Source organism: Chrysemys picta, chromosome 5 (genome assembly GCF_011386835.1).
Source record: "Chrysemys picta bellii isolate R12L10 chromosome 5, ASM1138683v2, whole genome shotgun sequence".
In the NCBI taxonomy this organism is placed as follows: Eukaryota; Metazoa; Chordata; order Testudines; family Emydidae; genus Chrysemys; species Chrysemys picta.
Genome location: NC_088795.1, coordinates 24,835,881 through 24,863,466, shown reverse-complemented (window position 1 = coordinate 24,863,466; position 27,586 = coordinate 24,835,881). Strand labels below are relative to the sequence as shown.

The following is a 27,586-nucleotide window of genomic DNA, read 5'->3' as shown; positions in this document are numbered from 1 at the left end:
TTGGACTGCCCCTCATTGTTGAAAATTCATTTAGATCCACTTGTTTCCACCTTCCCAGGGTAAATAACGCTTCTTGCCCATTATTGTTCCAAATACCACACCAACATGCCCCTCGGAGTGCAGATGAAACAGGATTTGGTTAACCAGTGACTCTTCAGGGTTTCATTGCTTGATGGTTTTCCCCTCCATTCCTCTGTGCTCTGGAGGCAGTGAGACAGATCTGCTGCACTTCCCTATCTCAATAACCTGCTGAATGTACACCTTTAAGTATTTCATACTTCAGTACTGTTTACTTGGATATTGGTATACTGGATAGGTGTATAATTTTAAGGAAAAGTAAACTGTGAAGTGTCTGCAGCGTTCCCTTCTCAGAATTGCCACGTAGGATTTTACATCAAAATGACAATGTTCCAGATAATGTTCATATAAACAACTTCTGTTGAAGCCACAAGGGCAGAAAAGAGATGTTGGGCAACAGATCAGTGTTTAGTGTCTTGACATTATCAGTGGGAATTTCCCCCAGGGCTCAGTCAACTGTCAAGAAAACAACAATAAAAGACGTACACTGGATAACAAAATTTCCCTCCCCCTGCCTCCTTATTTCAGGTTTTCATGTCTCTCTCTGTTGTTTCCTTTCTTAATTTCTCACATTTCCCTTGCGCATGGTACCCAAGAGCATATATAAGAATCTCTTTCTCCCACTCTTTGGGAGGTCACTGTTTTGTTTTTTGATTGTGTCCTGCTTTCTGTCTATTGGACTCTGCTCCGTTTCCTGACTCGCTTAGCAAGCGAACAATAGTGTGAACTGTTACCAAATGTCATGCAGAAACAACTGCTGGAAGAATTCGGGGAAGTCACGTCCACCCACATCCCAAAGAGCAGCCCACAGACCAGCTTTAGGTGGTCTCTGAGTTTGCCATATTACTATAGAGCTAATACACGGCAATGTACTGAAAACAGCTTTAAAGGGAAATATTGCTGGGACTTTGCATGAATAATGTTCGTGTGAAATTAGGCATTTGTGTAGTATCCTGGTCAAAGTGTAGTGCGGAGAGGGAGGAGGGTGGAGAATAAATGTGCCCTTAGCAAGAGGTGGAGGAGTCATAATGAGGCCTGGCGCAAGATTCTGGCTTTTGGTGCCAAAGGCTACGGGACATTGTGTTTTATTCCAGTATTGTTCTTGACCACCCCCAAAGCAAAACAGTGTAGTTCTTGTAGTCCGGGAGAAGCCTGCTACTTCTTGCCAAGCTCTCTCAGGGCTGATTTTCATAGTTTTTTGCACCAATTGAACGCTAAGAAAACCATTTCCCTCAAATTGGTATAACTCCTTTGTTGTGTGGACCCAGTTATACCCTATCAAAGTGCTTATAACACGCTATACCCTTATACGCACATTGACACCAGTATAACTGCATCCACAGTAGGGCTGTACCACTTTAACTCCATCGGCAGCGGACTGCACTCAGCCACGTTCGGACAACGCACGGAAGGTGTGGCTATCTCCTCCACAAGTGGACAATCAAAGAATCAACAAATTGTGACTCACCATGGACAACTATCCCATTCACATGTACAGTGGGGGACCCACCCAGCTATCCGTGAAAGCATTAGATTGGCTTTTGAATCTCAAGATTCAACTATAATCCCAGCCAATTGCTTTTCAAATGCCATATGAAAGAAGAGGATGACTCCATTGGGTTGTTTACCAATTTAGTAAGCTGGAGCAAAAACTGTATGTAGAAATACCCTAATATTTTATTCTAATCCAGGGATCGGCAAGCTTCGGCACGCAGCCCATCAGTATAATCCGCTGGCGGGCCGCAAGACATTTTGTTTACGTTGACCGTCTGCAGGCACGCCCCCACACAGCTCCCAATGGCCGCGGTTTGCCGTTCCTGGCCAATGGGAGCTGCAGGAAGTGGCGCTGGCCGCAGGGATGTTCTGGCCGCTGCTTCCCAAAGCTCCCATTGGCTGGGAGTGGTGAACTGCAGCCATTGGAAGCTCTGGGGGTCCGTGCCTGTGGACGGTCAACGTAAACCAAATGTCTAGCAGCCCGCCTGATGGGCCATATGCTGAAGGTTGCCGACCCCAGTTCTAATCTTTTCTAGATGAGCCTTCTCTTAATTTAATCCTTAGGTAGAAACCATGGCACCCTCTAATGGCAGTCTCCAATATTGCATGAGTTCACTTAACCATACAGTATTAGCATATTTTAAATGAAGAAAGTCTCACATGCATTTGTAGGAATAAACACTTCAACTGAGTCACTTCTTTCACCCGTCCTGGCCCTCTGTGTAAATTAGAGGAACGTCAGGGCTGCTTTTAACTTCAACCCTGCTTCCCAGGGTCCCCTATGAGTTCTTAAAAAGCCAGAAATAGCTGTAGCACGGGGCACTTGATCCACAACATCCTCCTGCCCTCAGCCCTCCTACTTCTTCCTCCAGTCCACCCTCAGCGTACCCCATACGTTAGGGGTGGAAGCAGGGCTGGCACACAGCTCTGACACCAGTTCTGCATTGACCATGGAGGCCCTTGTGCCAAGGATATTCTCAGGGAGCAATTTCTAGCTCTTTCGGAGCTCCTTTACACTGCCAGAGTGGATCTTCGTGTAACTAAGAATCAGGTCCTTTGCCTTTCGCTGTTTTCTGTCCGTTACTCGGGTTAGCTGTTACTGGGAGGTATCTGACTCTAGAATTTCCTTGTATCTTTTTCCTTCACAGCCCTCAGCACACACAGCACCTGTGTTAATGGGAAAGAGAGGGAAGTTATTGTAAGTTTAGACCAAGGCTTTCTAAAACAGGCCCTCCTCTGAAGGCCAGTGAGCTCTGTCCAACAGGTGCCTAAATATAGACTTCTTAGGCTCTTCTTTTTGAAAATCTTGGCCAGGGTCTCTGTCCCTTTGGTTTGACTCCCAGTCCTCAGGGCATCAGGAAGCAGCAGGTCAGTGTAGAGAAAGCAGGAAATGCAGTGCTGAGTGATTTCCCCTCTCCCACCCCTGTTCCTTAGTCACTTTACTAGATGGCTGAAAGGAGCAGTAAGTTATTTCATGCACGTCTTAAACATAGGGCTGGGAGAGCTGTGCTGAGGGGCTGGACTGTCCTATGGAGACCTAATGCTGACTTCCGCTTCCATGGAACATCAGCTGTAATGTGCACAGCCAAGGAAAGGACTCCACACCTCAGCAGCTCCCAAAGGCTCAGCTGACTCCTAGCCCTCGATGCTCTGCCCTGGAGTGGGTTTGTATTCATAAGGCACAGCATGTGCTATCTGAGGAGCTCTCCACTGCCATTGGGTCAAACAGGCCCTCGATGCCACTTGCTCTTTTGACTCTTTACACTCGTGTGTACCCTTACCAGAGAGGCCTTCAGACATGGGGCGGACTGGAAGCATTTCACTCCAGCCTCCTGAACAGCATGTCCATTTTATTCATAATACACAGGAGTCCCCTTTTTAAACCTGACTGAGCGTGTGTCCCCCTATAGCTTCCAGCCCACCGCGTGAACGGTCACTTCCGGACAGTTTTAGTAAACCCCAGCAACGTGAATAACAATATTTTCTCTCTCTCCCCTATCCTTCTCTCAATACACCAGGCAGGAATTTGTTGAGGCTTACTTGAATTACATCTTCAATCTCTCGGTCCATGAGTGGTATATCGCTTTCTCCACCGGCTTCCTGAAGGTGTGTGGTGGGAAGGTCCTGGAACTCTTCCAGCCCTCAGAGCTGAGGGCCATGATAGTAGGGAACAGCAACTACAACTGGGAGGAACTGGAAGAGGTAAGCTGCCATGGAGCATCTTTTCTGTTTGTCTTCATGGGCACAGAAACCAGTAAGAATGGTCCAGTGGTTGGGGCGCTAGTCTGGTTCCTCAATCTGACACAGACTTTGTGTGTGACCTTGGGCTTGTCATATTGCTGTCTTAATTCCACATCTGTAAAATGTGGGTAATAGCACTCCCCTGCCTCACAATCGGTGTTGGGAGGAGAAACCCATTGAAGATTGTGAGGTGCTCAGATATGATGGTAATAGGGGCCACATTAGTACCTAGAAGACAATTTATCATGTGGGTAGTATTAAGTATGTCCATGATCTGGACACTGGGTGCCCACTGCTAAGGGTTGGGATGGGATAGAGCCCTCAAACTCTTATGGGAACTTCCTCTTGTCTCCTCAGTAGAGCACCGTCTCCTGAGTCCCTTGAAAGTCATATTGCCAGTAAGCTTTCCTGCCACTAACAAAGGAAGGCAGGAAGAGAAGGATTTGCACTATCTTTGGTTAGGGTGAAGTCTGGATTCAGTGGAGGATATGAACACAGCATAGCTGGTCCCTCTCTCAGGGGGAAATTCACCCTGGGGCAGAGAGGGCAGCAGAAGGCCAAGAGCTCGAGTGGAACTCAAGTAGTACTCAGGGCTTGTGCTGCCCCTCTGCATGAGGGTGAATTGTACCCTCTAAATACAAGCATGTAATCTAGTTTCTTTCCCCATTCCACACCTTATAAGTAGTGCTGGGCTTGTACTGTAGAACAGTGGTTTTCAAACTGTGGGTCACGACCCAGTACTGGGTCGCGGAATGTAAGACACTGGGTCGCGACGGCTCTGGTCATCACCACCGACCAGGCCGTTAAAAGTCCCGTTGGCGGTGCTGCCTGGCTAAGGCAGGCTAGTCCCTATCTGTTCTGACACCGCGCTGTGCCTCGGAAGCGGTCAGCAGCAGCTGTGGCTTCTAGGCGGGGATGCCACTGGGCTCCGCGCACTGCCCCCACACTGAGCACTGGCTTCGCACCGGGAACTGGCCAATGGGAGCTGGCAGGGGGGGCGGTCCCCATGGGCGAGAGCCACGCGTTGGCGCTTGCGCACCTCCGCCTAGGAGCTGGACGTGCTACTGGCCGCTTCCGGGGTACAGCATGGTCCACAGTCCCAGAACAGGCAGGAAGCCTGCCTTAGCACCCCCGCTGCACCACTGACTGGGAGCCGCCCGAGGTAAGCCCATGCCCCAATCCCGTGCCCCAATCCCCTGCCCTGAGGCCCCCCCCCCAACCTGGAGCCCCTTCCTGCACTCCAAATCCCTCATCCCTGGTCCCATCCCGGAGTCTGCACCCCCAGCCCAAAGCCCTGACCCTCTTCCGCACCCCAATCCCCTGCCCCAGCCCTGAGCCCCCCCCCAAACCTGGAGCCCCCTCCTGCACTCCAAACCCCCCATTCCCAGCCCCACCCCAGAGCCTGCACCCCCAACCTAGAGCCCTGATCCCAACCCCCTGCCCCAGCCCAGAGCCCCCTCCCACACCCTGAACCCCTCATCCCCAGCTCCATTGAGTCATGGGCATCAACAATTTTCTTCAACTGGGTCGCCAGAAAAAAAGTTTGAAAACCACTGCTGTAGACAATAAATTATCACGCATGGTATTGTTAGTATATCAGAAGGTATTCTTGGATTTCTAAACTGTGCTTTTTATTAATTAAATACCTCCTGCTTAGGATTCTAAGGAAGCGGAGGTTAGTTATGGGCCATCACTTTCTCTCATAAGAATAAAGTTTGTGCCTCTTTTAACAGTGTGCCATCTACAAGGGGGACTACTCCGCTACACACCCTACAGTGAGAATGTTCTGGGAAATCTTTCATGAATTTCCCTTGGAAAAGAAGAAGAAATTTCTTTGTAAGTAGCTTGCAGTGGTATTAGCCACGTCTTGAAATTGTAGAGCCAGATTCGAACCTCAGCTATATTGGTGAAATCTCGAGTAGCTGCACTGACTCTTGCTGCACAATCAAAGCGGAAAGGTTGGTGTCTAAATAAGAACTACTAGCCAGAATAGCTTTTGCCTTTCTCCTCCTGTTCCTTTTCTCTCCCATGTTAAGTTTGGCACTAAAGATCCCTGTAGTCCAGTGGTTCTCAAACTTATTTGGCTATGCCCCCACTTCCTTGTGTCTTAAGTCGCTTACGCGCCCACCCTCCCCCTCCCCCGTACATGTGTCGCCACCCAGCTCTGAAGGCAGCACCGTGCCAGCAGCAGCACAGAAGTAAGGGTGGCAATTTGAAAAGTGGTATTTGTCAATATCACTTTTCAGAGCCAATTTTGCATGCCATTGCCACCTTTACTTCTGTGCTGCTGCCACCCCGAAGCTGCCCGCTGGAGCCATGCCGCCGCCTCCTGGTGAGGGATTGGGCAGGGGAGGGGAAAGGAGAGCCCGAGCCCAGGCAGTGGGGTTCTGACTGTGCTTCCCCTTTATCCCATCCCCCCCACCTCCCAGATGTGCATGGCCCTTCTACACAAGTCCCAGCCATCCAGGGCTGACAGCTGGAGCTCTTAAAAAGAAAAGAAAAAAGGCACACAGCTCACACCTCCCTTGACACATTCCCAAGGAAGGCATGGAAAATACAAAAAGTAGTAATTTCTCTGTGGTGGGAAGTATAATGCCGCTATGTTCCCGTTGCATACCGCGTAAGTACCCTACTTTGGCAGGGGAAGCCAAAGCTGCAAATAGCTTACCAAAGCTTTCAGTCCTGGTCAGCGTGGACTTTCAAGTGAACTCGGTGACCTTAACCATGATCAAGGAACTTTGGATGTTGGCCCATCCCTGAAAATCCTTCCATTAAACGTTCCATTCTCTAGTCCCTAATGTTAAAACGTAACACAGTTGTAATCTGCCTCCAGGAGACACGTCATCTCTCTTTCTGCCAGCTGCCTTAACATCAAAGGTTATGACCTTTAGAGTGACTTTCGGCATAGTAAATATGCTGTGCTGCCTATGTTAGAGCCAATCTTGCTGGCACGGAGCCACTCCCATCTAATTCAGACCTCTGTGATACTGTGAGCGTTGGTCATTTCAGAGTGGCAAATGTGTACAAGTCACCCGGCCTACTCCAGGCTCTTAGGGTCCCACACCCTACCATCTATGTTGGAGACTTTACTAGCCACTGGGATACAGATAGTCTGATCAAAATGGAGTTGACTTTTTTGACTGAGTCTCACTCCATGACCTTCACGTCATCCATGATCCAGAACAACAGGGTACTTTTCATTCTGCCAGATGGAAACAAGACTACTTCCCTGGCCTCACCTGGACCATCAGTACAGGCAGTCATTCATTTCAAGCTGTAAGCAGTGTATTGAAAAACTTTCCACACCTGATAAATGTTATAAATGCGGATAAGGACAAAATGTTTGATGGAGAGGTGAAGAAGAAATAGTGACAATACAAACAGTGCATACCAAAAAACAAAGAAGACCTCCAGCCTTTCACCACAGATTAAATTTAAATTGAAAACAGGTAACGTCTGTGGGCTTGGTAACCTCTCCCACAAATTCCTGAAGAACCTGGTAAAAACTAGCAGAAAATGGCTAGCCATCTTTCTGTCTAGAGCCATCCAGGAGAATAAAATACCTAAGATTTGGGGCAGAGCAAAAGTAATAGCCCTGCCAAACCTGACTACCGACTGCAATATGTTACCAGCCCATCTCTTTGCTAAGCTGTGTGTACAAATTACTTGAAAGGCTAATCCTTCAAAGAATTGCCTCCACCACTGACGGTGTTCAAAGTGTAGATTTAAGCAGGTTTCAGATCAAACTGCATAATTGTCATCAAATACTGGCACAATTTGGCATCCAGGTCTACTGTACGGATTGTCATTGGTCCTACCAAAGTGGGTTGTCACAGCTGTGGATCTGTTGCAGAGAGGCTACCAGTTCCAAGGTCTACTTGGATAAAAGACCAGCTCCTGGAGGTCCCAAAATAATGGTCTACCTCAGGACTCAGTTCTAGCAGTAACACTTTTCAACCTCTTCCCAACTGACCTTCCCAATCAGGGCCGGCTCCAGGCACCAGCGTAGCAAACAGATGCCTGGGGCGGCCAATGAAGAGGGGCGGCACATCCGGCTCTTCGGCGGCAATTCGGCAGCGGGTCCCTCAGTCCCTCTCGGAGGGAAGGACCTGCCACCGAATTGCCGCCGAAGAATGAAGCGGCACAGTGGAGCTGCCACCGAAGTGCCGCCGATCGCGATCACGGCTTTTTTTTTTTCCCGCCGCTTGGGGCGGCAAAAACCCTGGAGTCGTCCCTGTTCCCAATGCCGCTGCCAGGCATTTTATCGATGCAGATGATAGCTGTTTGGCACTACAGGACCGGGATTTCAGTCACCTAGGAGAAGTTCTGAATGCTGACATGAAAGAGATGGCCTGTTGTTGTAAAAGATGAAGACTTAAAGCTTGTACCAAAAACACAGTTTCCAGCTGCTTCCACATAGGCCACACCAAAGCCAATAAACTGTTCAGTATCTTCCTGAATGGACATAGGCTGGACCAGGACCCAAAGACTGTGTATCTGTATCACACCTTGACTTTCAGGGGACACCTTCCCAAGACCTCGCTGAAACTAAAAACCTGGGGAGCCAGGGCACAGACTCTAAGACACTCTGGGCTCACCTTGTGCTATTCTATGGCAGAGTATTGCTCCTGGTGTGGGTCATTTCTGTTCACACAGAACTAGTAGACACTCAGCTGAATGAAACCATGCATATAACAATAGGTACCCTGAGACCGACCAGCCTGGCTCGGCTGCCGGGTCCTGTCCACCGTCACTCCTCTTGACATTGTCGCCTTCCAGAATCTGCTCCTTAAGGTGCAAGACTCACCACAACTATCTCTTTAAGGAGTCATTGAAAACTACATTCCATAGCAGTGTAATCCCTGCTTAGACAGCACAACTCTGTCTCCCTCTAGTGTCTGGGCCACAGAGAGATTTGATTCTGCAACAGGCTGAACTAACAGCCCTGGGTCTTTTTTAGCCCAGGTAGTAGAGGCTCTTGGTTTTAGATCCAGAAGTCCCGGCTTTGGTCCCTGCTGCTGCTGACCCCTCAGGGGCAATGGAGAGCCCAGAAAAGAGACAAACTTTAGTTTCCTTCAAGTATAATAATAATAATAGTTGGTACCATTCTAATCCGTGGAGGGTGAAATTCTCAAAGGCACCTTTAGGGATTAGCTGCCATTTTCACTCAAGTATCAGAGGGGTAGCCGTGTTAGTCTGGATCTATAAAAAGCAACTGAGAGTCCTGTGGCACCTTTAAGACTAACACATGCGTCTGACAAAGTGGGTATTCACCCATGAAAGCTTATGCTCCAATACATCTGTTAGTCTTAAAGGTGCCACAGGACTCTCTGTTGATTTTCACTCAAGGTCGCCAAAACTTCACCTCCCTGCTCCTTTCTTCTCGTCACACATTCTTCTTTACAAACTTTTCCTTGGTCCCTCCGCCAGCACCCAGATGATCCTCTGTCCCACAGAAACCTGGTGAGGTTAACAGTCCTGCTTTCCAGTGGCATTAATTACTCCAGAGCCCTGGGCCGAGATGCTAGAAAAACTGGGCGATAGAAACGAATCCTGTAGAACATGGAGCTTTCCCCAGCACCTCCCATGTTTTTGGTTTCTAAGCTGTTGGTGGTATGGCAAGGAGAAGGATACTTTTGGTTTTTATACAAGTGTCATCTTTTAAGGGGCAACATTGCGGCATGTCTCCCTTGGTGGATCAATGTGTAGATGATTTTGTAAATCAGCATGGCAGAGCGATTGGTGAATATTTCATAAGATGTAGCTGTGGAAGCTTCCCCTTTTCTGTGGCTATAAATGGCCCTGATTTTCTCATGTGGAGGCTGCCTGTTGTTTCTTTCACCATCTTCTCCCCCCTCCCTCCCGCCTTTGCATGGCTTCTTCTGGCCGAACAACCTGCCTTCCCAGCATGCAGCCCCTCCACATGTGCCACAGCTCTTCTTCTACCCATTGCACACTCGTGTACATTAGTAAGCCTCTCCCTCTGGCCTGACCTCGTCTCCTGGCTACCATCCTAGACAAACCTCTCCCGCTGGGTGCTAGTAGGGGCTGTTCTCCTCACACTTCTTGTTCTGTATCTATATCAGTTTAGAAACCATTGGTGCAAAGCCCAGTGTGGAAGCAATTGTACTCATGTAAGCCCTTTCATACCAGTACAACTGGGTCCGTGCCGGGGGGGTTGCACTGATTTAACGCTTCTAAACCAGTATAGTTAAACTGGTAATAAAAGAATGTGTAGCCAAGCTCCTCTGAGTTTCCAAGCCAGATGCTTGGTTCAGTGGCCACCCCTCCTTTTAACTAAACATACAGGACTTGCTTGTGAACTCCTTTCCCGAGTCACTTACCCATGCTGTTCTTAGCCAGCATCCAAATCAGCAGCCCTGTTCTCCTGCTCCCTTCCTGCAAGCTGTCTGAGTGCCCTGGGCTGTGTATAGAAGAGAGATGTTCCCTGCCTGAAGCTGGAGCAAAGGCCTTGTTGCAGGCAGAGGGGAGCTTTGGAATGTTGCATGCTGAGTCGCTGGCTCCGTGGCCAGATGACGGGAAAGAAAATGAAACACCAGGATTGTGAGCTGTGAAAAGGCTCTCTCTTCCCTCAAAGCACTGTGAAAACCCTTCCCCCTGGGAAATCAGGGTGGGGTTTAGATTGCAAGTTGTTTGGGGCTCCTGTGTGTCAGTGCAGCACCCCAGGTGCTGCTGTAACAGGAGAATCATGGTTTGTGTTGGATTTACCACGTGAAACCTGCTCAGCCACTTTTCTTTCTCTTATGGTGGTGAAAAATGGAGTTCGCTTTTAGCGAAGGGCTTTGCAGGTGCAATGGGAGGGCCAGAAGGGAGCTGAAATAGAAACAACAAGCAGTGAATATACAGCATCTCCTCTCTCCCTTTGACTTCTTTGCAGGGACCTCTCTGGTGGCAGAGGGGTTTGTTACGGGGGGGGGGGGGGGGGACTCTTCCTCTCCCTTTTTTTGGTCTTGTGTTCTGTTGTAGAAGTGAAGATGCAGAAGTCTGCAAAGTAAAACTGCTGAATTCAGTAGAGCTTGGGCCCTTGTCCCCATAGAGCACTTGTCCCCATAGAGCTCATGCTTTACATGCCACGTGGGCACCACCCCAGGGTCTGCATTCTTGCCAGTGCTTGCTGCCTCCTTTGCCAGCACACTTCCTTCCTCCTCCCTCCCTTGCCCTCTTATTCTCCGCAAAGCTGTACCGCCACCCTTCAGGGTGAGTTCATGCCAGCGAGAGATCCGGAAGGAACCAGCACTCTGCTCTGCTCTGAAGGCTGCACATATCTGTGTCCAGAGCTGTGCTGAGGTTCACACGGGGGGGCAGTCCAGCTGCCAGCATTTTTGCAAGGCTAACATTCAAATGAGCGAGTGTTTCTGTGCCTGCGATGGTAGCTTGCACAGTGGATGATCAGGGGGTGCTGCATGTGAAAGATCTGGGTTTGAGCCAGAATCTGGGAGTCTGTTGTTTAAGGTCAGTACAACAGCTATTTATAACTGCCCTTGTTTATTTTCACATGGCGGAGGCCAGGTTGCATATTTGTGGCATTTTTTCCATGTTCCAGTCCAATCTCTTTGTGGTAGTTCTGCTTAGCAGGCAGCCACCAGCCCACTGCTCAGCCGGCCCTGGGCACGGGGAGGGGACAAGCCTGGAAATATTTGCTGTCAATTTATTTTAGCTGATTTAGGTTGCGGTTATGCTTTGAATTACAACTGTTAGAGCAACTGTGTGCCTCAGCATCACTACCTTAACTTGAGCATTTTGAAGCATTCTGGTGGGTTGGTCAACCTTCATTTGGATAGGTCCTGCAGATTCAACAGGCAACTGTTGTTTTAATGATTTAGGAGTTGGCAAAGGAGTAATTTTAGGAGCAAAAGTAGTATTAACTTTGTGATTGTTAACGGACAAGCCCTTAGAAGTGATTCAGCACATTTCTATGGACTTACATTTAACTTAGAATAATAACTACCATTTATATCTTTAACAAATGTAAAATTAAACCAGCATTCCCCATAGTACATGCCTCCATAAGTACTCCAACCTCCATCAGACCAGGTTTCAGTTGTTATGGTAGATTCAACTGAATTGGCAGAAAAGGTTTGCCGTGCACAAAAAGACCATCTATTACTATCTGACTGGGGTGATCAATTATTTTTTGTCAAGGTAAGTTGTGGGAGCGTATGTATTAGCAGGAGTGTTGTAAGCAAGACACAAGAAGTAATTCTTCCGCTCTACTCCAAGCTGATACAGCCTCAACTGGAGTATTGTGTCCAGTTCTGGGCGCCACATTTCAGAAAAGATGTGGACAAATTGGAGGAAGTCCAGAGGAGAACAACAAAAATGATTAAAGGTCTAGAAAACATGACCTATGAGGGAAGATTGAAATAATTGGGTTGTTTAATCTGGGGAAGAGAAGACTGAAAGGGGACATGATAACAGTTTTCAGGTACATAAAAGGTTGTTACAAGGAGGAGGGAGAAGAATTGTTCTTGCTAACCTTTGAGAATAGGATAAAAAGCAATGGGCTTAAATTGCAGCAAGGGAAGTTTAGGTTGGATATTAAGAAAAACTTCCTAACTGTCAGGGTGGTTAAGCACTGGAATAAATTGCCTAGGGAGGTTGTGGAATCTCCATGATTGGAGATTTTTAAGAGCAGGTTAGACAAACACCTGTCAGAAATGGTCTAGATAATATTTAGTCCTGCCATGAGTGCAGAGGACTGGACTAGAAGACCTCTCAAGGTCCCTTCCAGTCCTACATTTGTATAAGAGTTTCTATAAAGAGTTTCTATAAGCTCAGGCTGTCCTATTGTAGAAAGGGAGCAGTAGGCTCCAGTCTTGGGTCACCAGCCAAGGCTCTAACTGTGTTTAAAGGCACAAATTTAACAAAAGGCTTTCCAGATGTTATGTGGTCTTGTTTAGAAAATCTCAGTATTAGCTTCCAGTATGGAATTCCTTCCTTGACCTCTCCATATTTTTTTTAATGGTCCCTTAACTCAGAATAAGAAGGCCCCTTTTGATCGCTTCCTTTAACCCCTTTTATGTCTCTACTGTGCCCTCTTTCCTCTCCTTCCTTTTTTCCTTGAATGGTCGCAGCAGATCCTGTTTTTCCTTCTATTTTTAAGTCCTGCCTAGTGGAGCTATCCTGCCATGATCCATATGCATGCTTGGCGGCATTCAGGATTTCACCATGAGTATTATTTGAATTGACCACTAAGGCAATCCTGTTCGTAAAACCAGGATGGACCCCTGCTATTAACATTTGTTTGTTGACCAAATTATCATGATTGGCACCCAGGAAAATTAAATCATGGACTTCCCAAAAGCCGGAGGGGGTCTCATTTTATATTCATGGCACTAGGGTACAAACTATTTCCCCCTAGGAGTGTGGCAGCTAGTTTCTTTTGAGCTTCTCTGAGTTGCGGTTCTACATGCTTTTCTAGAATCTCGGGGGGAATAGCTGATTTGAGATTAGGTGGCAGTGAAGTTGCCACCACTAAACAAAAATCTTGATTTGTCCATCCATTTACTTTAGTTTCCCTTTCCCAATCTGGAAGCCAGCTCCAGATGGTTTCTGCTGTTCAAGGTCCCATGGACTGAGCAACGGCTTGAATTTGTTTGGGAGAAAGTGAAGTGGTTGTGGTCTCATTTACCACTTCTTTGCAGCCGCCATTTTGATCACCCCCTTCACTTGGTCTCCGTCTGTCACAATGGCTTCTAGTGACTGGGCCATAGGATTAGGGTGACAGTCTCCCTGATCTGGATCATCATGCCATAAATCACACTCATAATGATATTATGGGGTGTATAAATCACCCTCATCATCATCATCATCTGAGGAGGAGATTGAGAACTCGGTTGCACGGGAATCTGTAATGGTGGCCATCTTACCCCGCCTCACTTGCAACTGGGCTTGTAATTTAGCAATGATTTGATTGCAGTGATCATGGGAGGTTGCTCTTTTCCATCCCTGATTCTCCTGCATTACCGCTCAAAGGGCAGATTGAGCATCTTCCAATTCTTTCTATAATTCCCCTGCTTTTTGCCCAGGTTGTTGGCATTTTTCGGACAATGCCTCCTTTTCATTAGTGACCATTCCCAGTGTCACGAAAGAGCTCAAGATTGAGGTTTGAGCAGCCTGCAAATTGCTCTCAAGGAGCTGACGAGCATGCAGTTCTCCCACCAATTACACTTGTAAGTCCTTCAAGGCTGCATGGACCTGACTCAGGGATAGTCTACACTGGGAGTGCTACATCAGTGCAGCTGCACTGATGCCGTCTAGCAAAGGTGCTCAGTGCCGACAGGAAAGAGCTTTTCTGTCAGCATAATAACTCCACCTCTGCGAGAGGCGATAGCTATGTCGGCGAGAGAAGTTCTCCTGCTGACATAGCGCTGTCCACACCGTCACTTAGGTTGGTGTAACTTACGTCGCTCCAGGGGGTGAATTATTCACACCCCTGAGCGATGTAAGTTGTACCAAAGTAAGCAGTAGTGTAGACAAGGTCTCAGCCTTTCAGAGCCAGCCTTCCAGCATCCTTGAATTAGGGCCTTTTTCCTGATAACCCCCTTACACTTAGTATTCATCAACTTTCCCCATTGCTCTTGGAGTGAAGCCCAAGGGGCTTGTTGAGAGTCTACCATGAAGGCGTCTCAGGACCACTAAGATCCCTGTGGGAGGAGATGTAACTGCATACCTCTTCCTCCACCACCCTCTTTTTGTAGAGGCTTTAACCCACCACTGTCTGTCCTCAAGAGACTAACATAGCATTCCCCACCTGTAGTGCACGGGTGCAATCCCTGACCCAAGTGTTGTAGTTTTACAGAACAGGTAAAATCCTCACAGGGGGCACGGAAGTGCTCCGAACTGCCATCCGTTCCCCCCGCCCCAAGCAATCCAGTCACGTTTGAGAGAGACCAGTTGGTTTTAACAAGTTATTGAAAACTACACCAGGATCTAAATATATGGTCCTAGGTACAGCTACAGCAAGTAAGTAAAATCTCACTCCCTGCTGGGTGGTCCGGCAAGGTGTGCCAGCTGCAGTCAGCTGAATCTGTTTCTTGAGCTAGAGTCTGTCCCTACTGCCCCACATGCCACTCAGAGATGCTCTTAACACACCTGTATAGACTCCTGATCCAAAAAGGGTTGAGAACCACTGCTCTAGGCTATGCATGCGCCCTGTGAGAGCACATACGCAGCATGTCCAGACATGCCCCAACCGTGGCTCTTTCTACTGCTGGAAAATGAGAAATATCTACTGAAAAGATAAGTGTTAAAAACAGGACAGGGTAGTGGTGCCTTACCCCTGGGGGGGGACACAGGGGCCTCTCGGGATGCGGCCTGCATGGGAGCTCTCCAATCCCTTAACAGTAGGCAGTTAGGGCATCAGCTTGGTTTCTGTAGTGTCTCACTGAGGCACATGACTAGAATTCAAGAAGCGTGGCCTAAACAGCTTGTCCAGTATCACCCAGAGTCAGTAGCTCTCTGAAGCTAGGGGGAGGGGGGGTGTCATAGAGAGTAAAGCTGTAGGTGGCAGAGGTCATGCAGGGGTCAGTGAGGAAATAGTTGGAGGCATGGGCTCATGGAGGGGTCACTGAGGGTGAGTCTGGAGACCGTGGGGTCAGAGAGAGGAAGGCTGGAGGTAGATGGGGGTCACGGAGAGGAAGCTCGGAGGTACTGGGGTCATACCAGGGTCAAATAGGAAAAATGTGGAGGTGATGGCTCATGGAGGGCAAATTTACCAGTAGTTGTGGTCACGAAGGGGTCAATGAGGGTGGGTATGAAAGCAGTAAGGTCACACGGGATCAGGGAGAGAAAGACTAGAGGTAGTGGAGTTTATGCAGGGGTCATTGACCCCCTCATGACCCAAACTACCTGTAAATTTATCCTTTATGACCATCTGACCCCGACTCCAGATTTTTCCTCCTTGACACCAGCATGACCCCCTGTACTGTCTGCCTTATGCTCTGACCCCACAGCCTCCAGACTCACCTTCAGTGGCCCCCTCCATAATCCCAGCTGCCTCCAAAATTTTGGAGTCATAGAAGATCAGGAAGGGACTTCAGGAGGTCATCTAGTCCAACCCCCTGCACAAGGCAGGACCAACCCCTAACTGAATCCCCAAATGCCCCTCTCGAGGATTGAACTCACAACCCTGGGTTTAGCAGGCCAATGCTCAAACCACTGAGCTATCCCTCCCCCACTGTTTCCTTATTGATGCCTGCATGACCCCGCCCCCCCACTACCTAGAGCTTTTCTCTCTGTGACACTCCTGCTTCAAGAGCAGCCTGGTTTGGGTCACAGTGGAGAATGCCAAATTCAGGACAGATTAGGAAACAGATCTCACCCCCACCCACCCCACACACTGGTGGTTATCGTTAGAGGTCACCAAGCCAGTAACAAAAATGAGCTCCTGCATCACTTATACTAGTTAAAAAGGAGCCAAAACAGTCCTCTAGAGGCAATCCAGCCCCTATCACCACCCAGACAACTGGATTTTTGTGATGTAGGGTTATTAAAACCAAAAACAGCACATGTTCATTTTTTCCAGTTCCAAAGAACCAGCCACACACCCCAGGTCAATATATAGCTCATGTCTTACCCAAAGACCACACTTGTAGCCAATCCTCTGGTAATGAAAAACTAAAGGTTAATTAAAAAAAATAAGGAAGAGTTATTAAGAAGTTAAAATCAATCATATACATTACAGTTGATTTCCGAGTTTGTAAATTAGGATAATAGCAGTGCTGTTAAACGTGCTAGTTTGCAGTAAGTCTCTCTGGCTCACCCAAAAAGATTTGGGGTCATCAGTCCTTTATTCAGAGCTCCCCTTTGTTAGAAATTGTAGCCCAGAGATGTGGAGCAGGAATGAAGACAAAGAATGATGTCACAGTCTGCAATGTATACAGGGCCGGCTCCAGGCACCAGCCCACCAAGCTTGTGCTTGGGGTGGCACCTGGAGGGGGGCGGCGCGGTGCGGTGCTCCGGCTCCAGCCGCTGGGGTGAGCAGGGCCACGGCCGGACTCGCCGCCCTCCCCCCGGCGCTCTGGCCGCCGGGAAGAGCGGAGCCCCAGCCGGGCACTCCGCCCTCCTCCCAGGGCTCCGGCCGCTCTCCCTCCGGCCACCGGGGAGAGCGGAGCCCCAGCTGGGGCTCGCCGCCCTCCCCGCGGTGCTCTGGCCGCCGGGGAGAGCGGAGCCCCGACCGGGACTCGCCGCCCTCCCCCCAGCGCTCTGGCCGCCGGGGAGAGCGGAGCCCCGGCCAGGCTTGCTGCTCTCCCCCCGGCGCTCCGGCTGCCGGGGAGAGCGGAGCCCCGGCCGGGGCTCGCCGCTCTCCCCCCGGCGCTGTGGCCGCCGGGGAGAGCGGAGCCCTGGCCGGCCACTCCACCCTCCTCCCAGGGCTCCAGCCGCCCTCCTGCTCCGGCGCCCTCCCCTGCCGCGCTGGGGCGGGAGGGCAGCCGGAGGCTTTTTTGCCGGGGGCGGCAAAAAAGCCAGAGCCAGCCCTGAATGTATACCTCTTAGGCCAGGTGCATGGAAAGTTATTGACACAAACATGGAGGCCTGGGTCACATGTCCTTAATGAATCATGAGGCATTCGTTGGCTGCATGCTCCTGATGAGGCCTCAGAAGGGGTCCCTGGAAGAGCTGATTTGTCTGTAATAGGCCATCAAGCAGGCTGGCTAGCCTAGGTCTAAATCTGTCTTACCCAGAAACAACAGGTTTGAGATACAAGCACATAGCAAAGTTTCATAACTTCATATACAATGATGATACGTCCAGCTACACAGGATAATCATACTTAGTAGAGTATAACTTTTCCAATGATACTGAACACAACATACTTTGTACAAGATTTATCACAATTGAGCATCGGTGATGATATATTACTGTAAACATGGTCTCCTTTCTTTCATACAGCGTCATACAGTCCATGACCCAGAATGCCTTCACATGTTTCCTCATTGACCCACCATGACCCCCATTCCCTCCACCCTCTCTCTGTTCCTCTGTATGACTCCATTATTGCTCGGCTCACATTGAGTGACCCCTGTTGCCTCCAAGTTATTCTTCATTGATGACTATGTAACCCCCACTTTCTCTAGCATTACTCTCCTTGCACCATGTGACCTCACTGCCTTCAGACGTACAGTCATTCACACCTTCATGGTCCCAACTGCATATCAATTCATCCACAATTGGGGTCATGCAGAATTCCATCTGGGTAAGGAAAGACCCAGGGAGGTCATACGAGAAAACAGACCTTAGGGCTCAATATAGTTGGGGTCAAATAGAGATCAATGTAAAAAAATATCAAGGGAGTTGGGGTCAGCTGGGGTCACTGAGGATGAATTTACAGGCTACTGGGGTTATCCAGAGTTCATTCAGGCTCAGGATCAAACCAGGGAGGTCATCCAAGGACACAGACCCTAGGGGTCAATATAGTTAGGGTCACAGAGAAGTCAATGTGTAAAAATGTCAAGGCAGCTGGGGTCACCTAGGGTCATTGAGGATGAGTTTAAAAGCAAGTGAGGTCATAAAGAGTTCAATTAGGGTGAGTATGAAGCCAATGAGGTCATCCGAGGATACAGACCCTGGGCCTCAATCTATTGGGGCTTACATAGAGGTCAATGTGTAAAAATGTCAAGGCAATTGGGGGTCAGCTGGGGTCACTGATGATCAATTTACAGGCTACCGGGGTATGCAGAGTTCACTAAAGGTGAAGATCAGACCATGCAGGTCATCTGAGGACACGGACCATAAGGGTGAATGTAGTGACGGTCACAGAGAGGTCAATGTGGAAAAAAGTCAAAGCAATTGGGAGTCACCTGGGGTTACTGATGATCAATTTTCAGGCTACTGGGGTCATGCACAATTCACTAAAGGTGAGGATCAGACTATGCACGTCATCTGAGGACACGAACCGTCAGGTTCAATGTAGTGGGGGGCACAGAGATCTCAATATACAACGATTTCAAGGCAGTTAGGGTCACCTAGGATCACTGAGGATGAATTTACAAGCATATGGGGTCATGCAGAATTCAATCAGGGGAAGGATTGAGCCAGGCTGAATGTAGTGGGGGGTCACAGAGAGGTCAATATGGAGAAACTTCAAGGCAATTGGGGTCACCTGGGGTCACTGAGGATGAATTTACAAGCAATTGGGGTCATGCAGAGTTCAAAGCGGGTGAGGAGCACACTATGCAGGTCATCTGAGGACACAGACCCTGAGGATGAACGTAGTGAGGGTCACAGAGAGGTCAATGTGGAAAACTTTCAAGGCAGTTGGGGTCACCTAGGGTCACTGAAGATGAATTTAGAAGCAATTGGGGTCATGCAAAGTTCAATCGGGGTGAGGAGCAGACCATGCAGGTCATCTGAGGACACGGACCCTCATACTGAATGTAGTGGGGGTCACAGACAGGTCAATATGGAAAACTTTCAAGGCAGTTGGGGTCACCTGGGGTCACCAAGGATGAATTTACAAGCCTATGGGGTCATGCAGAGTTCAATCAGGGTAAGGATTGAGCCAAGAAGGTCATCTGAGGACACGGACCCTCATGCTGTATGTAGTTGGGGTCACAGACAGGTCAATGTGGAAAAATTTACAGGCAGTTGGGGTCACCTAGGGTCACTGAGGATGAATTAACAAGCTATTGGGGTCATGCAGAGTTCAATCAGGGGAAGGATTGAGCCAGGGAGGTCAGCCGAGGACACAGACCCTCAGGCTGAATGTAGTGGGGGTCACAGAGAGGTCAATATGGAGAAACCTCAAGGCAATTGGGGTCACCTGGGGTCACTGAGGATGAATTTACAATCAATTGGGGTCATGCAGAGTTCAAAGCGGGTGAGGAGCACACTATGCAGGTCATCTGAGGACACAGACCCTGAGGATGAACGTAGTGGGGGTCACAGAGAGGTCAATGTGGAAAACTTTCAAGCCAGTTGGGGTCACCTAGGGTCACTGAGGATGAATTTAGAAGCAATTGGGGTCATGCAAAGTTCAATCAGGGTAAGGATTGAGCCAAGAAGGTCATCCGAGGACACGACGCTAGGGCTCAATGTGGTGGGGTTCGCAGGGAGGTCAATATGGAGAAACCTCAAGGCAATTGGGGTCACCTGGGGTCACTGAGGATGAATTTAGAAGCAATTGGGGTCATGCAAAGTTCAATCGGGGTGAGGAGCAGACCACGCAGGTCATCTGAGGACACGGACCCTAGGGCTGACTGTACTAGGGGTCACAGAGAGATCAATATGGAGAAACCTCAAGGCAATTGGGGTCACCTGGGGTCACTGAGGATGAATTTACAATCAATTGGGGTCATGCAGAGTTCAAAGCGGGTGAGGAGCACACTATGCAGGTCATCTGAGGACACAGACCCTGAGGATGAACGTAGTGGGGGTCACAGAGAGGTCAATGTGGAAAACTTTCAAGGCAGTTGGGGTCACCTAGGGTCACTGAGGATGAATTTAGAAGCAATTGGGGTCATGCAAAGTTCAATCGGGGTGAGGATTGAGCCAAGAAGGTCATCCGAGGACACAGACGCTGGGGCTCAATGTGGTGGGGGTCGCAGGGAGGTCAATATGGAGAAACCTCAAGGCAATTGGGGTCACCTGGGGTCACTGAGGATGAATTTAGAAGCAATTGGGGTCATGCAAAGTTCAATCGGGGTGAGGAGCAGACCACGCAGGTCATCTGAGGACACGGACCCTCATGCTGAATGTAGTTGGGCTCACAGACAGGTCAATGTGGAAAATTTTCAAGGCTGTTGAGGTCACCTAGGGTCACTGAGGATGAATTTAGAAGCAATTGGGGTCATGCAAAGTTCAATCAGGGTGAGGAGCAGACCATGCAGGTCATCTGAGGACACGGACCCTAGGGCTGACTGTAGTAGGGGTCACAGAGAGGTCAATATGAAAAACTTTCAAGACAGTTGGGGTCACCTAGGGTCACTGAGGATGAATTTACAGGCTACTGGGTTCATGCAGAGTTCACCGGAGGTGAGGATCAGACCATGCAGGTCATCTGAGGACATAGACCCTCAGGCTCCATGTAGTGGGGGTCACAGACAGGTCAATGTAGAAAGATTTGAAGGCAGTTGAGGTCACCTAGGGTCACTGAGGATGAATTTAGAAGCAATTGGGGTCATGCAAAGTTCAATCAGGGTGAGGAGCAGACCATGCAGGTCATCTGAGGACACGGACCCTAGGGCTGACTGTAGTAGGGGTCACAGAGAGGTCAATATGAAAAACTTTCAAGACAGTTGGGGTCACCTAGGGTCACTGAGGATGAATTTACAGGCTACTGGGTTCATGCAGAGTTCACCGGAGGTGAGGATCAGACCATGCAGGTCATCTGAGGACATAGACCCTCAGGCTCCATGTAGTGGGGGTCACAGACAGGTCAATGTAGAAAGATTTGAAGGCAGTTGAGGTCACCTAGGGTCACTGAGGATGAATTTAGAAGCAATTGGGGTCATGCAGAGTTCAATCACTATGAGGAGCAGACCATGCAGGTCATCTGAGGACACAGACCCTAGGGCTCAATGTGGTGGGGGTCGCAGGGAGGTCAATATGGAGAAACCTCAAGGCAATTGGGGTCACCTGGGGTCACTGAGGATGAATTTACAAGCTATTGGGGTCATGCAGAGTTCAAAGCGGGTGAGGAGCACACTCTGCAGGTCATCTGGGGACACAGACCCTGAGGATGAATGTAGTGGGGGTCACAGACAGGTCAATGTGGAAAAATTTACAGGCAGTTGGGGTCACCTAGGGTCACTGAGGATGAATTAACAAGCTATTGGGGTCGTGCAGAGTTCAATCAGGGGAAGGATTGAGCCAGGGAGGTCAGCCGAGGACACAGACCCTCAGGCTGAATGTAGTGGGGGTCACAGAGAGGTCAATATGGAGAAACGTCAAGGCAATTGGGGTCACCTGGGGTGACTGAGGATGAATTTACAAGCAATTGGGGTCATGCAGAGTTCAAAGCGGGTGAGGAGCACACTATGCAGGTCATCTGAGGACACAGACCCTGAGGATGAACGTAGTGGGGGTCACAGAGAGGTCAATGTGGAAAACTTTCAAGGCAGTTGGGGTCACCTAGGGTCACTGAGGATGAATTTACAAGCAATTGGGGTCATGCAAAGTTCAATCGGGGTGAGGAGCAGACCATGCAGGTCATCTGAGGACACGGACCCTAGGGCTGACTGTACTAGGGGTCACAGAGAGGTCAATATCAAAAACTTTCAAGACAGTTGGGGTCACCTAGGGTCACTGAGGATGAATTTACAGGCTACTGGGTTCATGCAGAGTTCACCGGAGGTGAGGATCAGACCATGCAGGTCATCTGAGGACATAGACCCTCAGGCTCCATGTAGTGGGGGTCACAGACAGGTCAATGTAGAAAGATTTCAAGGCAGTTGAGGTCACCTAGGGTCACTGAGGATGAATTTAGAAGCAATTGGGGTCATGCAGAGTTCAATCACTGTGAGGAGCAGACCATGCAGGTCATCTGAGGACACAGACCCTAGGGCTCAATGTGGTGGGGGTCGCAGGGAGGTCAATATGGAGAAACCTCAAGGCAATTGGGGTCACCTGGGGTCAATGCGGATGAATTTACAAGCTATTGGGGTCATGCAGAGTTCAAAGCGGGTGAGGAGCACACTCTGCAGGTCATCTGAGGACACAGACCCTGAGGATGAATGTAGTGGGGGTCACAGACAGGTCAATGTGGAAAACTTTCAAGAGAGTTGGGGTCACCTGGGGTCACTGATGATCAATTTACAGTCTACTGGGGTCATGCAGAGTTCACTGAAGGTGAGGCTCAGACCATGCAGGTCATCTGAGGACACGGACCCTCATGCTGTATGTAGTTGGGGTCACAGACAGGTCAATGTGGAAAAATTTACAGGCAGTTGGGGTCACCTAGGGTCACTGAGGATGAATTAACAAGCTATTGGGGTCGTGCAGAGTTCAATCAGGGGAAGGATTGAGCCAGGGAGGTCAGCCGAGGACACAGACCCTCAGGCTGAATGTAGTGGGGGTCACAGAGAGGTCAATATGGAGAAACGTCAAGGCAATTGGGGTCACCTGGGGTCACTGAGGATGAATTTACAAGCAATTGGGGTCATGCAGAGTTCAAAGCGGGTGAGGAGCACACTATGCAGGTCATCTGAGGACACAGACCCTGAGGATGAACGTAGTGGGTGTCACAGAGAGGTCAATGTGGAAAACTTTCAAGGCAGTTGGGGTCACCTAGGGTCACTGAGGATGAATTTAGAAGCAATTGGGGTCATGCAAATTTCAATCGGGGTGAGGAGCAGACCATGCAGGTCATCTGAGGACACGGACCCTAGGGCTGACTGTACTAGGGGTCACAGAGAGGTCAATATCAAAAACTTTCAAGACAGTTGGGGTCACCTAGGGTCACTGAGGATGAATTTACAGGCTACTGGGTTCATGCAGAGTTCACCGGAGGTGAGGATCAGACCATGCAGGTCATCTGAGGACATAGACCCTCAGGCTCCATGTAGTGGGGGTCACAGACAGGTCAATGTAGAAAGATTTCAAGGCAGTTGAGGTCACCTAGGGTCACTGAGGATGAATTTAGAAGCAATTGGGGTCATGCAGAGTTCAATCACTGTGAGGAGCAGACCATGCAGGTCATCTGAGGACACAGACCCTAGGGCTCAATGTGGTGGGGGTCGCAGGGAGGTCAATATGGAGAAACCTCAAGGCAATTGGGGTCACCTGGGGTCAATGCGGATGAATTTACAAGCTATTGGGGTCATGCAGAGTTCAAAGCGGGTGAGGAGCACACTCTGCAGGTCATCTGAGGACACAGACCTTGAGGATGAATGTAGTGGGGGTCACAGACAGGTCAATGTGGAAAATTTCAAGGCAGTTGGGGTCACCTGGGGTCACTGATGATCAATTTACAGTCTACTGGGGTCATGCAGAGTTCACTGAAGGTGAGTCTCAGACCATGCAGGTCATCTGAGGACACGGACCCTCATGCTGTATGTAGTTGGGGTCACAGACAGGTCAATGTGGAAAAATTTACAGGCAGTTGGGGTCACCTAGGGTCACTGAGGATGAATTAACAAGCTATTGGGGTCATGCAGAGTTCAATCAGGGGAAGGATTGAGCCAGGGAGGTCAGCCGAGGACACAGACCCTCAGGCTGAATGTAGTGGGGGTCACAGAGAGGTCAATATGGAGAAACGTCAAGGCAATTGGGGTCACCTGGGGTGACTGAGGATGAATTTACAAGCAATTGGGGTCATGCAGAGTTCAAAGCGGGTGAGGAGCACACTATGCAGGTCAGCCGAGGACACAGACCCTCAGGCTGAATGTAGTGGGGGTCACAGAGAGGTCAATGTGGAAAACTTTCAAGCCAGTTGGGGTCACCTAGGGTCACTGAGGATGAATTTACAAGCAATTGGGGTCATGCAAAGTTCAATCGGGGTGAGGAGCAGACCATGCAGGTCATCTGAGGACACGGACCCTAGGGCTGACTGTACTAGGGGTCACAGAGAGGTCAATATCAAAAACTTTCAAGACAGTTGGGGTCACCTAGGGTCACTGAGGATGAATTTACAGGCTACTGGGTTCATGCAGAGTTCACCGGAGGTGAGGATCAGACCATGCAGGTCATCTGAGGACATAGACCCTCAGGCTCAATGTAGTGGGGGTCACAGACAGGTCAATGTAGAAAGATTTCAAGGCAGTTGAGGTCACCTAGGGTCACTGAGGATGAATTTAGAAGCAATTGGGGTCATGCAGAGTTCAATCACTGTGAGGAGCAGACCATGCAGGTCATCTGAGGACACAGACCCTAGGGCTCAATGTGGTGGGGGTCGCAGGGAGGTCAATATGGAGAAACCTCAAGGCAATTGGGGTCACCTGGGGTCAATGCGGATGAATTTACAAGCTATTGGGGTCATGCAGAGTTCAAAGCGGGTGAGGAGCACACTCTGCAGGTCATCTGAGGACACAGACCCTGAGGATGAATGTAGTGGGGGTCACAGACAGGTCAATGTGGAAAACTTTCAAGAGAGTTGGGGTCACCTGGGGTCACTGATGATCAATTTACAGTCTACTGGGGTCATGCAGAGTTCACTGAAGGTGAGGCTCAGACCATGCAGGTCATCTGAGGACACGGACCCTCATGCTGTATGTAGTTGGGGTCACAGACAGGTCAATGTGGAAAAATTTATAGGCAGTTGGGGTCACCTAGGGTCACTGAGGATGAATTAACAAGCTATTGGGGTCATGCAGAGTTCAATCAGGGGAAGGATTGAGCCAGGGAGGTCAGCCGAGGACACAGACCCTCAGGCTGAATGTAGTGGGGGTCACAGAGAGGTCAATATGGAGAAACGTCAAGGCAATTGGGGTCACCTGGGGTGACTGAGGATGAATTTACAAGCAATTGGGGTCATGCAGAGTTCAAAGCGGGTGAGGAGCACACTATGCAGGTCATCTGAGGACACAGAGCCTGAGGATGAACGTAGTGGGGGTCACAGAGAGGTCAATGTGGAAAACTTTCAAGGCAGTTGGGGTCACCTAGGGTCACTGAGGATGAATTTAGAAGCAATTGGGGTCATGCAAAGTTCAATCGGGGTGAGGATTGAGCCAAGAAGGTCATCCGAGGACACAGACGCTGGGGCTCAATGTGGTGGGGGTCGCAGGGAGGTCAATATGGAGAAACCTCAAGGCAATTGGGGTCACCTGGGGTCACTGAGGATGAATTTAGAAGCAATTGGGGTCATGCAAAGTTCAATCGGGGTGAGGAGCAGACCACGCAGGTCATCTGAGGACACGGACCCTCACGCTGAATGTAGTTGGGGTCACAGACAGGTCAATGTGGAAAATTTTCAAGGCTGTTGAGGTCACCTAGGGTCACTGAGGATGAATTTAGAAGCAATTGGGGTCATGCAAAGTTCAATCAGGGTGAGGAGCAGACCATGCAGGTCATCTGAGGACACGGACCCTAGGGCTGACTGTAGTAGGGGTCACAGAGAGGTCAATATGAAAAACTTTCAAGACAGTTGGGGTCACCTAGGGTCACTGAGGATGAATTTACAGGCTACTGGGTTCATGCAGAGTTCACCGGAGGTGAGGATCAGACCATGCAGGTCATCTGAGGACATAGACCCTCAGGCTCCATGTAGTGGGGGTCACAGACAGGTCAATGTAGAAAGATTTGAAGGCAGTTGAGGTCACCTAGGGTCACTGAGGATGAATTTAGAAGCAATTGGGGTCATGCAAAGTTCAATCAGGGTGAGGAGCAGACCATGCAGGTCATCTGAGGACACGGACCCTAGGGCTGACTGTAGTAGGGGTCACAGAGAGGTCAATATGAAAAACTTTCAAGACAGTTGGGGTCACCTAGGGTCACTGAGGATGAATTTACAGGCTACTGGGTTCATGCAGAGTTCACCGGAGGTGAGGATCAGACCATGCAGGTCATCTGGGGACATAGACCCTCAGGCTCCATGTAGTGGGGGTCACAGACAGGTCAATGTAGAAAGATTTGAAGGCAGTTGAGGTCACCTAGGGTCACTGAGGATGAATTTAGAAGCAATTGGGGTCATGCAGAGTTCAATCACTATGAGGAGCAGACCATGCAGGTCATCTGAGGACACAGACCCTAGGGCTCAATGTGGTGGGGGTCGCAGGGAAGTCAATATGGAGAAACCTCAAGGCAATTGGGGTCACCTGGGGTCATTGAGGATGAATTTACAAGCTATTGGGGTCATGCAGAGTTCAAAGCGGGTGAGGAGCACACTCTGCAGGTCATCTGGGGACACAGACCCTGAGGATTAATGTAGTGGGGGTCACAGACAGGTCAATGTGGAAAACTTTCGAGGCAGTTTGGGTCACCTGAGGTCACTGATGATCAATTTACAGTCTACTGGGGTCATGCAGAGTTCACTGAAGGTGAGGCTCAGACCATGCAGGTCATCTGAGGACACGGACCCTCATGCTGTATGTAGTTGGGGTCACAGACAGGTCAATGTGGAAAAATTTACAGGCAGTTGGGGTCACCTAGGGTCACTGAGGATGAATTAACAAGCTATTGGGGTCATGCAGAGTTCAATCAGGGGAAGGATTGAGCCAGGGAGGTCAGCCGAGGACACAGACCCTCAGGCTGAATGTAGTGGGGGTCACAGAGAGGTCAATATGGAGAAACGTCAAGGCAATTGGGGTCACCTGGGGTCACTGAGGATGAATTTACAATCAATTGGGGTCATGCAGAGTTCAAAGCGGGTGAGGAGCACACTATGCAGGTCATCTGAGGACACAGACCCTGAGGATGAACGTAGTTGGGGTCACAGAGAGGTCAATGTGGAAAACTTTCAAGCCAGTTGGGGTCACCTAGGGTCACTGAGGATGAATTTAGAAGCAATTGGGGTCATGCAAAGTTCAATCGGGGTGAGGAGCAGACCATGCAGGTCATCTGAGGACACGGACCCTAGGGCTGACTGTAGTAGGGGTCACAGAGAGGTCAATATGAAAAACTTTCAAGACAGTTGGGGTCACCTAGGGTCACTGAGGATGAATTTACAGGCTACTGGGTTCATGCAGAGTTCACCGGAGGTGAGGATCAGACCATGCAGGTCATCTGAGGACATAGACCCTCAGGCTCCATGTAGTGGGGGTCACAGACAGGTCAATGTAGAAAGATTTCAAGGCAGTTGAGGTCACCTAGGGTCACTGAGGATGAATTTAGAAGCAATTGGGGTCATGCAGAGTTCAATCACTGTGAGGAGCAGACCATG

The 27,586-nt window shown here is 49.5% G+C and overlaps 1 protein-coding gene across 8 annotated transcripts in view; it reads left to right on the top strand.

The window, feature by feature from the left end:
• HERC3 (HECT and RLD domain containing E3 ubiquitin protein ligase 3) overlaps positions 1–27,586 on the top strand; it is a 152,755-nt gene that overhangs the window by 85,698 nt on the left and 39,471 nt on the right. For all 8 annotated transcript variants that reach the window (XR_010601700.1, XR_010601701.1, XR_006175926.2 and 5 more), the window contains 2 exons: positions 3,591–3,774; positions 5,547–5,649. Coding sequence is in view for 5 of the 8 variants with exons in the window: in XM_005292001.5 (XP_005292058.2) it covers positions 3,591–3,774; positions 5,547–5,649 (287 nt within the window). In the remaining 3 variants the exon portion in view is untranslated. The remainder of the gene's footprint in view (positions 1–3,590; positions 3,775–5,546; positions 5,650–27,586) is intronic.